At 38.0% G+C, this 12830-nt stretch overlaps 1 protein-coding gene across 1 annotated transcript in view; it reads right to left on the reverse strand.

Moving 5' to 3' along the window:
• LOC140238972 (kinesin-like protein KIF1A) overlaps positions 1-12830 on the reverse strand; it is a 167408-nt gene that overhangs the window by 129579 nt on the left and 24999 nt on the right. Inside the window, exon 2 of the mRNA XM_072318867.1 lies at positions 12565-12644. Within this exon, the coding sequence (XP_072174968.1) occupies positions 12565-12644 (80 nt within the window). The remainder of the gene's footprint in view (positions 1-12564; positions 12645-12830) is intronic.

Below are 12830 nucleotides of genomic sequence, written 5' to 3' on the forward strand. Positions count from 1 at the left end.
GAGAAGTGAGATGGGATGGAGAGAGAGCTGCAGAGGATGGGGGTGGTAGGGGTGGGTGGGGGACTTTGTTCCTCATCATTTTCAACACTCTGTTTATATTTAAAGCTACAGTATCCTCTACATCTACCCCTCTCTCTCTCTCTCTCTCTCTCTCTCTCCTGCTGCTGTTGATAAGAGGATTGCATGGCTTTCCCTGTTTAGTGAGCTTGAAGGAATGAGGGATACACTAGGACCCAAATTCTATTAGATATTAGATTTATGAGTTCAGACAGAGAGGGAGGCCTTCAGTTGTTGTTGGTTTTTTTTTTTTTTTGGGGGGGGGGGGGGTGGGTGTCAGAATTGCCATAAACTAACTCTTTTGAGTTACAGTAGGACCGCGATTATATGGCCACGTCATTATTGGTGGATGATCAATTTGGCCGGATAAGAGAGTTATATGCTCAAATACAGCACTTTCTAGCATATCATGCTAGGGGTATACACATGTTATTACCAATTTACTAATATTTCAATTATCTGCATGGCATTGTCATGCGGAAATAAAATGAAATATAAGTAAAATATCCCTTTATGTCCCTTCCTGTATTGTTTGTTCAATTGATATCGACTGACAATGAGATTGATATTACGACTCATTGAATACTGCCACTGCACTGGACTGTAAACCACTACTGTGCACTCAGTGCCAGTGACAAGCGTGGCACCAGTCATTGACGTATTGTCTCACGAACTGACTTAAAAGTTGCAGTTCGCTGCGATGATTGAAATATGTCCAGTCATGCATTCACACAATAATGGTTGAATGTGTGTTTGTTCTGAGTAAGATTTGGAACTTGAAATATATGAATACATTTTTTAAGAATTGCAAAAAGAAAAGATGTCAGCCAGTCGACATTTGGATAACAAAGAATCCAGATAATTGATGGCCGGATAATCAAGGTCCTACTGTACATGAATACGAATATCCCTTTCAATGTGTAGTACTTGAAAATTGTTGTTTAAAAATGGCATGCCCAATTTCTCGACACATTTCTGTAGACAAAAATAGCTCACATCATTTGATATAAAAAAAAGTAAAGTCCATGCTGCTTGCACACCCATGCTAATTGAAATATTTTCCTATTACTCTTTACAAGCCTTCTAATGCATCAGCAAAACTTCTTTTTCTATTATCACTAAATTTGGTTATGCTATATAAACCATTAATATTTTGGACTGAAGAAATATATCAATAAAAAGAAAGGAGGATATTCTGATGATATCAGCTGTCTCTTAATAACCCTCTCGTTTTAGTCAAGTTTTTTCTTTTTGTTGGTAAACGCTAAGAGAGATAAGCTACAAAGTATCACATTCAAGAACTTACCACAAGGATTTGCAGAAATTCACTGGAATGAAACACAGAGTGCACATTGGCATAGAAATATCCGCATGGTGCCCAAAAATCAATGGTTTTCCTTACTTATATTCATCATTCCTGAACATCGCCTCCTTTTATGGGAAATTCAACACATGAAAAATATAAAATGAAAATAACCACTGTCTCATTATTAAAACAAAGACAAAACAAATTAGATGCTGGGGATTCTGGCATATCAACTGTCCCATTTTTGCCTCCTTTCTTTCTTCCATTTTTTTTTTTTTTTTGATAATCAAAGATATGACCAAAAGGATGCTAAATATTGGTGACTGCATGGTAAAATCTTTCAGTCTACCAGCAATCCATTAGGCGCGATATCTTTCCATTTTGGCACTGCATGTATCCGCATAGTGAGATATCACGTTACTGCAAGAACAAGAATACCAACTAATCATCATCATCGAGAAGATGAACGCAAAATCGCCACGGCAACAAGTGCATTCCCATTCCTCATCTCATCATTCATCACTCACTAATCCACGGTGGACCTAAAGTGACCTCATAAAGTGGCAGTGCATTTATTTACAGTATTCCCCTTCTGCGTTGGACACACGACATGCATTGCGTCAAATGACATCAGACGTACACCGCTGTCCACTGCTGGTCTGATTAATGGCCTTCATTCTGCCGGAAGAAAACCCCCCTCAGCAGGCCTTCTGGGTCTGACCAGCATCTCGATAGGAGAACAAGGTGATGAGAATCTCTCCTCCCTCCCTCCCCCTCCCCCCCCCCCCCTTCATCATTGCTTCAGCTTAACTTCATCAATCTTAGCAATCCCCCCGGCAAATCCCCCTGGCTGCACTGCATGACGCGCTGCCGTTGGGAGCTAATCAACGACTTTGATATCAACTTCCCATCAACTGTGCAGAACTGAGAGTCAACTTGTACTCATGTCCTTTTCTTACATCAATTAAGCTATCAGAGATGAAATTATGCAAATCTCAATATGATAGGCATGTATCAAGATTATATATATATATATATATTTTTTTTTTAGATACAAGATTGCAGTTTGGCTGGCATGTATATTATGGAATGTAACACTCATTTATGTTTAAACAGGGCACACTCATCAAAAATTTTTGTACTTCTAGAGATGTGCCCCCAAGCATTTTCAAATTGTTCGAATGTTACTTGTTCTATATTATATTCATATTTGCGCTGAAAATAAATATTATTGAACCTGATCAATGTATAAAATCCATGTCAGTTTCAAAATGGGCTGACATAGGAGTAGTATTAAGTAAATCCAATTTGCATTTTTAGCATATATTCATCTATTCAAAAAAAAAGATGTCACAAATTTGTGAAAGAGGGTGCTGTAGAAATATAACTTTGACATATCAAATTGTAATTCATTTTTTCATTTTTCAGACGCACAATTCTACGAATGAAATGCATATCAATATGTCGACTGTAAGTCACTTTGTTATACAATGATTTTTTTTTCTGTTTCCAAAGTTATTCTAATATATTATATCAATGTGTCAAGTGGAAGTCACTCTTTTTAAATGATTTTTTTACCCACAGTGTTTAATTGTGCATTTTTGCAGTTCTTATTGTGCATTTATTGCTGTTGTTTAATGTGGATTTTAACATGTATGTCAAGTGGACCCCTTTGAAAATGAGCTGTGCTGATAGGGCTACCCATCCTATTGCTGGAAGTAAATGAATAAATATCCTCTCTGACGAGGAGAATGGAATAAATTTGCCCCTGCCTCCCTGTCCCATCCTGTCATATCATCAGATTCAGATGATGGTGCAGGCATACATGTACATCTTATAGAGACCAACAGTGATCACATCACCTGCGATATGATAGAGCGATCACTTTCCACCCACGAATAGAATGCATCCGTCCACACCGATGTCCACTGGGAATGGTCAGCGAAGCATGGGTGATGTCACAAAAGGCCACAAAGGAGCGGTGATATTGCAGAGGACAGGTCAGTAGAAAAGACTGCTGTCTTTGTAACACAAGATGCCCGAGATAATAGAAATAGTAATGCAGCAGCAGCTTTAAACAAATGAATAAATGAATAGATAGATATATCCCATTCCATCCCGCGATATCTCGTGAATAAAAATCCTCTTCCGAAGCAAAGTCAGCTCTAACTGAGCTACAAATAATAACAATCCACGATATGATAAGATAGTGCGACGATGTACGGTAAAAAGGACGAATAAAACTTGATTTAGACTGCGATGAGGGAACTTATTCCCCCGTGCAAAACGTGCGAAGAAGCGATATGACTGCGCGTGCGTTGAGTGGGCTCTCACTGTGAGTTGTTGCGTAAACTCACGAAATAAAATTTGCTTTGTTTTTTGCCAAAGTAGGGTTTCACCCGTTGAGGACAAGTCCTGAGTATACTCAGGCAGGGGTCTATGGGAAATGCATGTTGTAGCAAAATCAATCTGTCCTCAATGGGATAAGATATCTGTGCATATTCTGTGCACAGATCTCCCTCGAGGAGACTTGGTATGCATTTAATATTCTTGTTTATATCTCTTTAAGATCTATAATGTTTGTTTTATGTTATAAGTGCTGTCTGGGGCAAATTATTTGTATAGGGCCCCATTTCTCTCTCTCTTCTTTCGATCTTTAAAATAACAACAACAACATATTCTGTGTGCATATGAGTGCAATTATGCAGCATTCAAATGTATGTCTATGGTGACGTACTATAAACGGTGTCTCGTTCTCTTCATTTCCAAGGATTCATCATTGATAAAGGGAAAAAAATACTTTGTTCTTGCCACATGCACAGCATTCCAACTCGTTGCAGTCTTCCACTCATCATATGCCGCTGATGTACTCTATTGATTTCAGCTTAGCGCACTCGCCAATAGATGCCCTTTAATTGATGCCATCTCCAGCTTCAGAGCTAGCTCCAGATCAGTGCGTGTGTGTGTCTAGTGAGTGTGTGTCTGTGTGTGGGTGCAGGTATACAATGTTCACGGATAAGTTGCATTAAGTATGCCTGTGAGTGTGTGTGATAGTGTGTGCCAGCCAGTCCACTGCCGCTGTGCAGTGTGATGTTCACCAGTGAGGTTTTCACATCCTCTTCACTTTGTTCTCCGTGAAAGATCACCGTACAGCGATCTCTACCGGGCTTCGCTGATTAAACCTGGCAACCTGCAACCCTAAGATGAACTATCCATCCTAATGTATTCCTACCCCCCCCCCACCCACTTGTGTTGTTGTTTTCTTTTCCTTTATCCCCTGTATTGTCTTACCCAATTCATTTCTGTCTATTAGGATCCAGGTTTCTCGCATTTGCTCAACGAGCCAGCACTGAGCGGATACTACATGAGCCCTATACAAAGCCACTCTCTTTGTTAATCAGAGGCAGGTCTCACATAATACAAACCCAACCCTCCCCTCCCGCATTCGACGCTATGCTTCTGTGTGTTTTTTCCAACGCATTTTGCCTGTAGATGTGACCTTTTCAGGCATCCCTGAGTCAGCGCAACGTGATTTAGGCGCGGTTTACAGAAAGATGTCACTACGCAGCACCACTTGATACACGTATAAATGTGTTTGTATACCACGGCATGTACAAACACATCAATAACAAGACAAAGGGAGAGGGGGAGAAACGGGTAACATCGAATGCAAGGGACACTCAACAAGATTGTGTCGGAGGCTAAGAGCCAAAGATAACCGCAGAGAAGAGGAGATGCCGCGAGGTCTCTCAGAACTTTAATATCAATTTATTCTCTTCGTATCTATCATTCCAATGCAAGTTTTCACGTTGAGTACAGCGTAAAAGGTTGCATGGCTCCTACAATGCATCATGTGGTCTCGGGCAGAGCCACAAAATGAATTTAGATTAAAACTACAGGATGCTGCCGACTGCATCTTACCACCTGAGCGAATGCCTTAACCCCTTTGGCCCCAAAATCCGATAATGAAAAACCAGAAATTTTTGTATGCATGAAATTTTCACAAATTTCATGAGCCAAGAATTGCGAAATCAAAATGCACATGAAAGTTGTTGTCTACACTATATGCAATGCATGCCAGTGGCAAATCGCAAAAATGTTATGCCGCGAAAAAGGCCATCGGCTCCAATTTTGAGGAAATATCATACCATGAATATTTCTGGTTTTACAGCAATCCTCATAGTCATGATGCATAGCCAATCCCGGTTCCTATGACCAGTGGGTTAGCTGTATTGGATGCTGTGCATAGTGATCAACTCTGACAAAAAAAGGGATAAGTGTAAAGAATGAAAAGTGAATGTACCATAGTTGATTAACCCTTTCTGTGCCAATATGTCAAATGTGCACAAATTTCACGCACAAACCTATGGGCAGAGAATAAAATGTGGCGCACAAAGGGTTGAAGCTTTTCTCTAATCGCACCAACCTTTGACAATGCAATGGTGTTTGTACAGGTGACATGACATTTACTCCTGCAACAATTGCTCCAGTCTTATTTTCTCCACTGGCTTAGGGTTAGGGTTGTGATAGGGTTTGAGGTTTAGGTTTAATGTGAGGATTAGGATTAGGGTTAGGGTTATGTTTGTGGGTAGAATTACTGTTTGGCTTAGCATGCAGATATTTAATGGGAGCAATAGTCGCAGGAGCAAATGTCATGGAGCCATTTATACACGATTTGTAATGGATTACCATTGCATTCTTATGAAATGCTTAAATTATGTGTGTGTGTCATTAGAGTCATATGTGCAATGGACTTTGATTTATACCCACAACAGCCCTGGCTTCAACATCATACACTATTAAGCTTGTATTTCGATTAATATACAGTAAATTGACTGGATTTGGTAAAACAAACTCTTCAGGACCCCGTTACATAAAAATTACTATTGCGGTAACTTTGCCATCCAATGGTAACTTCCATGGAATTCTTGACTGTGATTGGCTGTTGAGAATTGTTGCCATGGCAGTTACCATTGAATGGCAAAGTTACCACAATAGTAACTTTTATGCAACGGGGCACTGATGTCATGCTTTTTGTCAGGAATGTGCCAATGACAACTTTGACCTTAAAGGACAAGTTCACCTTCATTAACATAAGGATTGAGAGAATGTAGCAATATTAATAGAACACATCATTGAAAGTTTGAGGAAAATCGGACAATCCATTCAAAAGTTATGAATTTTTGAAGTTTTTGTGCAGTCACCGCTGGATGAGAAGAATACTGCAGTGTATGATGTAACATGCGTACAACAATATAAGGAAAATCTAAAGAGAATTTCACAAAATTTCATCTTTTGAAAAAAGTACACATTCCCTTGACTCGTTACTGACATATGTTATGGGTAATATTATTCCCATTGCCTTTAGAAAGAGGCAAGTGAAGTGCTCTTTTATTATGCAAAAAAAGTGAAAATATGTTGAATTTTCTTTACATTTTCTTTATACTGTTGTACTCATATGACATCACGAGCCTTAGTAGTCTCCTCATCCAGCGGTTCCAAAACAAAAATTTTTTAAATTCATAACTTTTGTATTGATCGTCCAATTTTCCTCAAACTTTCACTGATGTGTTCTACTAATATTGCTGCATTCTCTCAATCCTTATGTTTATGAAGGTGAACTTGTCCTTTAAATGAATGTAAGAATGATGAAAGTACCGATCAAAAAGCCTGTGAAAGTTGACAATGGGTTCTTGATTAGAGAAAATTACTAAGTACTAGCATTCAAATGGCCAGCAAAATATTCTGTGGCATTTCAGAATAGACATTTCAGTTATGCATCTAAGGTGAATCGAACTGTTTTTCCGCCAGTAACTGCAAAAAAGTAAAAAGGTGCTATTTAAGCTGAGAAATTTAATGCATTGAGTGAACGAGTGATGAAGTCTTCTAAAAGACCTCAAGTATAAAGGCTTACAGTGTATTATGTCCCTCGTATGTCTCATAAAATTCTGCACTTAAGAAAAAGAATGAAATGAAATGAAAATGTAAGTAAAATTTGTGTATGAAATGGCATGAAAATAATCAATTTGATGTAATTTGTTCAAATAATTGTGTGGAGCTAGTGCACAGTCGTAACTCTGAGATGTCAATTTTGTGACGTCAGTTTCTATTTCAAGAAGCACCGAGCAAAAACAAGAGACCAACTTCAGGCACAAATTTTGATTATGAGCATGACAATAAGTGACCATCCTACGACAGGCAAGAATATGATGATAGCATGAGCAGTGCACAACAAAATTCTAACTTTAGAAGGGAAAGGGGGGAGTAAGGCTTTTTGGGGGCATGATATCATTCGACCTTATTCCGTCCACTTCTCTCCCCCAGCCGTTCCACAAGTTGAATTATGCCTCTCTGCAGAATAACATGCAAAGCCCTTTCTCCCCCCACGCGCATTCAAATTAATTCACGGCAAACTGACATTCTCCCCCACTCTGAGAAGCACTCCACAAACGTACATGACGTCAAACGTGTTCCCTTTTATATCCTTCCCTCTCATCCTCCTCTCCTCTACCCCCTCATCCCCTCTCCGCCGAGTCTTTTCGCCCCTCTTCTCTGTCTGCTCCTTCTGGCTCATGACGACAGAAGTTTGATTTTGCGCCGACGACAGCAACGACAATCAAAAACATTCCTCTATACGGAAGTTTGGTCGATTCTGGCGGGCATCTGTTGCACGTTTTTGGAAAATCTACCATATGTTGCCGAATTGCGGGAGCCTTCATCTACGCTACACATCAATCTTTCCGTGGTAGCCACATCATGGTGTTTGAGATGCATTTAATGGGTCATTATATTTTCTTTATATTTCATTACTAAACACCTCACATTTTGTAGATTCTACATACCTACAAATCACATTTACATATTTAACTTATAAATATATGAAACACATCTCTTCGGAATTCCAATGTTTCAAAAAAGCATGCTGGATATCTTGATGGTAATCACTGATTGCGAATAGGGAGTGCTTTAACCCGCTTCACACTTACTCTTTCACCTTAAAAAAGTTATGAAGTAAATATTAGCAGAGTTGCACAAATACTGCATGTAGTTTGTGGCTTGACCCTCTGTTTTCAAGTGCACAAATCCAAGATGTTGATTGACTTTCAAAGAAAACAGTTATATATTACAGATGATACTCACATATAGTAGAAGATTGAAACTACACTTAATTTCATGGACTACAAGATGGATGCAGTTTCTGTATAAAAAAGTCAGAGTATTCCATCTGTGATCAAATATCTTTATAAATTTGTTTGTTTGTTTGTTTGTTTGTTTGTTTGTTTGTTTGTTTGTTTGTTTGTTTGTTGTTGTTTTTTGGGGGCAGTGACAGCATGAAGCATGTTGTTTTGAACCTAAAACTTTTTGCGAGTATAAAAATGTATCATTACGTTGACAATTGATATTCACAGGGAAACATAATGAAACATGTTGTACACATCATAAGTGCACTCTTTTACAGATATTTTGCAGACCTGTCCTTTAGTGTGTGATTGGCCTCCACGTACTGCAGTGCGGCCTCCTCCCAGACAGGTATCTCAAAATATCACCGAAAGTGGATGTTCCGCCACTTTCGACTCTAAACCGCACCTCAAAGAGAGATGCTGAAATTGATTACTTTCTCGCATGAGGGTGTCAAAAGCCAGCTTGTCAGAGGGCCAACTGAAATTGATTTCAGACGGCGGAAGCTCGCTGGTAGGAAAAAAAAAATGTCTAATTAAATTCTTTGCGATGTGGTTTGGCTCGACTCTTCGTCTTTCCAAATGTACTACCAGAAGTCACATGATCCTTACGTCACATCAAAATTGAAAGAGTTAACCCTTTGAGGCCGAGCTGATTATGCTCTTAACACTCATTTCCCATACACACCTCCCAACCAAGTATATCTTGGATTAGTGTTCAACGGGTTAAAAACAAAAGCATCCCCCCACACAAGCACATAGCCTACCCCCAACCCCCCCCCCCCAAAAAAAAAAAGATGAATCAAAAGTTTCTTTTTTATTTTCTAACCAGTGACATAGAATAGAAAATCTTTCTAGAGGCTAAATGTGAATAAAAAATTTGAGACAACACCAATACATCAGTAACAATACCATTAAAATCTAAGTTCAATTTGGATATCGCCTTCTTCAATTTCCATATGAACCTGCACACACGTTTTACCCACAACCCATCTAAGTACTAGTAGCATGCTGGTTCAAAAATCAAACCATTTTCGACGGGTAAAGACAAGATTTGAAGCTTTACAATTTGATTATATGACTAATGCATCATATCATTCCAGCTTGTAAAAATCAAATCTTACATCCATATCACTGCTAAAATCCAACAGTGTCATCTTCTGGCATGAAAAAGGTTTGTCCCTTGGCACACACAAACATTAAAGGAAGGAAGTCTGGAAGGGAAATTGTAAAGAAATGTTTCTTGAATAAAAATTTATGGGTCATTACAACATCCCTTGACTGCATCAGGATGGGACTATAAAGAGCTGCTATAATCAAGCGAGAAATTCATAACGATTTTCTCAGCAAAACTGGTGGCAATTCAATCGGACTTGCACGCGGAGGAAATGATTTCAGAACAAGATGTTTTTCTGGAATGAGTTTGTAAAATGTCAGGGGAGTATCATGTCTTGAAAAGAGCTCTTTTCAAAAGATAAAAATCACTTTCTAGAAACAGAGTAAGTCAGGCATTGGAGTAGAAGGTCAAGATCAATCTAATCTCCTTACACTTGAGTGTCCCTTTCACTCCATTAGAAATTGCTAAGAAATTGCAAATGCCAAGGATATGATCACACGCATTCACTGCATAGGAAATTCTTCAACAGCTGATATACTACAATCTTTTGCCGTTTTTACTTCGTCATGAAAACATCATCGGCTGAGGTACTTACTGTAGATTGCATCGTCATCATGATTATCATCATTATCATCTGTAGAGATAGAGCTTATTTGATAGGGTATATGTCCAATTTAAAACATGACTCTTCAAAGAAGGCAGTACTGACTGAAATTATTTAGCCCATTGTTTAACGGAACAAAGTGCACCAATGATGAACACTATTGCAGAATTACAGTTAATCTCAAGGACAAAGGATTACCTCACAAGAACAACCATATCATTCATTTTGCAATTAACATTATTCAGCTCTTTACTGTTTTTGTTTTTGTTTTGTTTTTTTTTTTTTTTGGGGGGGGGGGTTCCATGCTGTTATTAAAGAAATCTTTGAATAGTAAGTTCTAATTTTTTTCCATCTATCACTATTTGTATATTTCTCGGAATGGCCTTTTTAGATTTAAAATGCATGCCACGTCAGCTGAATCTGCTTCAATATTCATTTTACTTTTTATTCATACATTTCAGAGATTCACTTATGTATGCATGTACAGTGTGTATAATTTATGTTGAGAGAATTCTTTTTCAAAGACTTCAAATAAGCATCTTTTTAATGTTTGCAATTTTTGTTTCAACTCAATGATGTCCATAATGCATTCACATAATAACTTTCCTCTTTGTGCATTTCCACGTTTCTGGAGAGCTAAACTTACATGGGGGAATAAGCATCATGGCCACTGGCTTTGAATTATTCACAAATGGCAGCTCAAAATACCTTGCCCTTTGCTCAAACATGTCATGAAAATTTAAGCTCAAAAGACATAATAGCTGTTCCTCCATTACTGTGGGGTAAGCATTATTCAAATGGTGCCACTACGGACCAGTCTGCTAACATTTTAAAATTCCACATGTACATTTGTAAGCATGTTTATTGTAACATGGGTTGTTTGTAACATGTTAACCCATTGAGGACTAGCTGATTTTGCCATACTGCATGTTTCCCCACAGACACCTGTCTGAGTGTTCTTGTAACTAGTCTTCCATGGGTTAAGAGGAAAACTTACCCGAGGCTTGCCCTGCATGGCAACAACTAATGCATGCAAACCAAGTTAAGGAGATCTTTTTGTAGGAATATAGATTGAATCAAATAGTTTGTTACTAGGTTCTTATGAGGAATAAAAACTGAACGCATCTGAATGCGCTAGTAAACTTGTCTATCTCTTGGAGTCTCTCATGGGAAAGGGGGCAGGCGAGGGAATATGTGTGCATTGGCCTACCTAACAATTCCCTGAAAATTGAATCCTTGGTAAACAGAAACACATGTCCTTTATAAAGCTTTTCTTAGAGGATTAGGAACAACAATCTCTCATTGGTAACAGGTTAAACAATCCAAAAAAAAATAATAATAATAATTAATTGAGTATTCAATTAATTACAATTAAGTCAATTTATAGAACAGAAAGAATAGCCACTTCTCACAACCTTCAAAAAGCAGGCAAATAGTGTTAAAAGTTCAATATTTGCCATTAATGTAGTCACACCAAAAACAATCTAGATAGCAATATTGTTTATGTACGTTCATATCTACTGGAGAAAGCAGCAGCAGCACCTCTTCTTTAAAGGACCAGAAATTTGAAGGAAAAAAAAAAGAGAAAAACCTGTGCCAAAATCATGAATGTACTCTGATTCATGTGGTCTGTTGATGTCATTGCTATTCCATGAATGAAAATGGTAAAACAGCATTCTATTCCCAACTTTTTTTGTATTTTACATGTTATGTCACCACTTACTACCACCAGACAAAAAGAAATAAAGAGCTTATGAATGCCGATGAAATCTATTTCAAAGAATTCTTCTATATCAACCTTGAGTCATATAAATGTAAGCATGCAAATTGAATTTTATTGCATTTTGAAAGATGCTTTAAGGAGCAGATCATCCAACTGGAAAAAGGTCTCTTAGAAAAATCACAAAAAGAAAGATTGAGTGCTATATCATGATATTGCTGAAATAAAGGAGAAAAATAACCCTATGTTGAAGGATTTCAATGAGTTCTCTTGATTGAAACCATGTTATTTGATATACAATATTCAGCCCGAGGCTTTTGCCAATTTATGAATGTCAGCCATGAAAACCATTGAAATGTACAATGCAAGTAAAGTGCATGAAATCTGTAGGCAACTGCTTTCATTTTTTTTTTTCCTCAACTGATTCAATATTGAATGGAACTGTGTAAAAGGAGGGGGAAAAACAATATATATTTCTGACTGAGTATTCCTTCAGCTGCCCACCAGAAAGCCAAAATGCAGTGAGATTAAAAAGCCAATAAATACAAACAAATTTTCTGCGAAATTGAATTGTATGCTCACCGTTGTGTGTGACCAGTAGGAGTAGTCGAAATTAAAGCTCTTTGGTTGTTCCTTTCCCTGGGCCTTCGGATTGGTTATTGCTGCACGAGAAAGAGAATTCAGGGGGAAAAGTATGAAAGAAAGAGAGAAAGAGAGAGAGACATATTGAGTTTTGTGGCTACTGGAAGACATACATATTTCCAATACACAGTAGAGACACACAATGTATACCGTATGGAAATATTGAGCAATATTGCATGTCAAGTTACAAAAAGTAGCCAAGTCCA

This window comes from Diadema setosum, chromosome 15 (genome assembly GCF_964275005.1).
Source record: "Diadema setosum chromosome 15, eeDiaSeto1, whole genome shotgun sequence".
Taxonomy (NCBI): domain Eukaryota; kingdom Metazoa; phylum Echinodermata; class Echinoidea; order Diadematoida; family Diadematidae; genus Diadema; species Diadema setosum.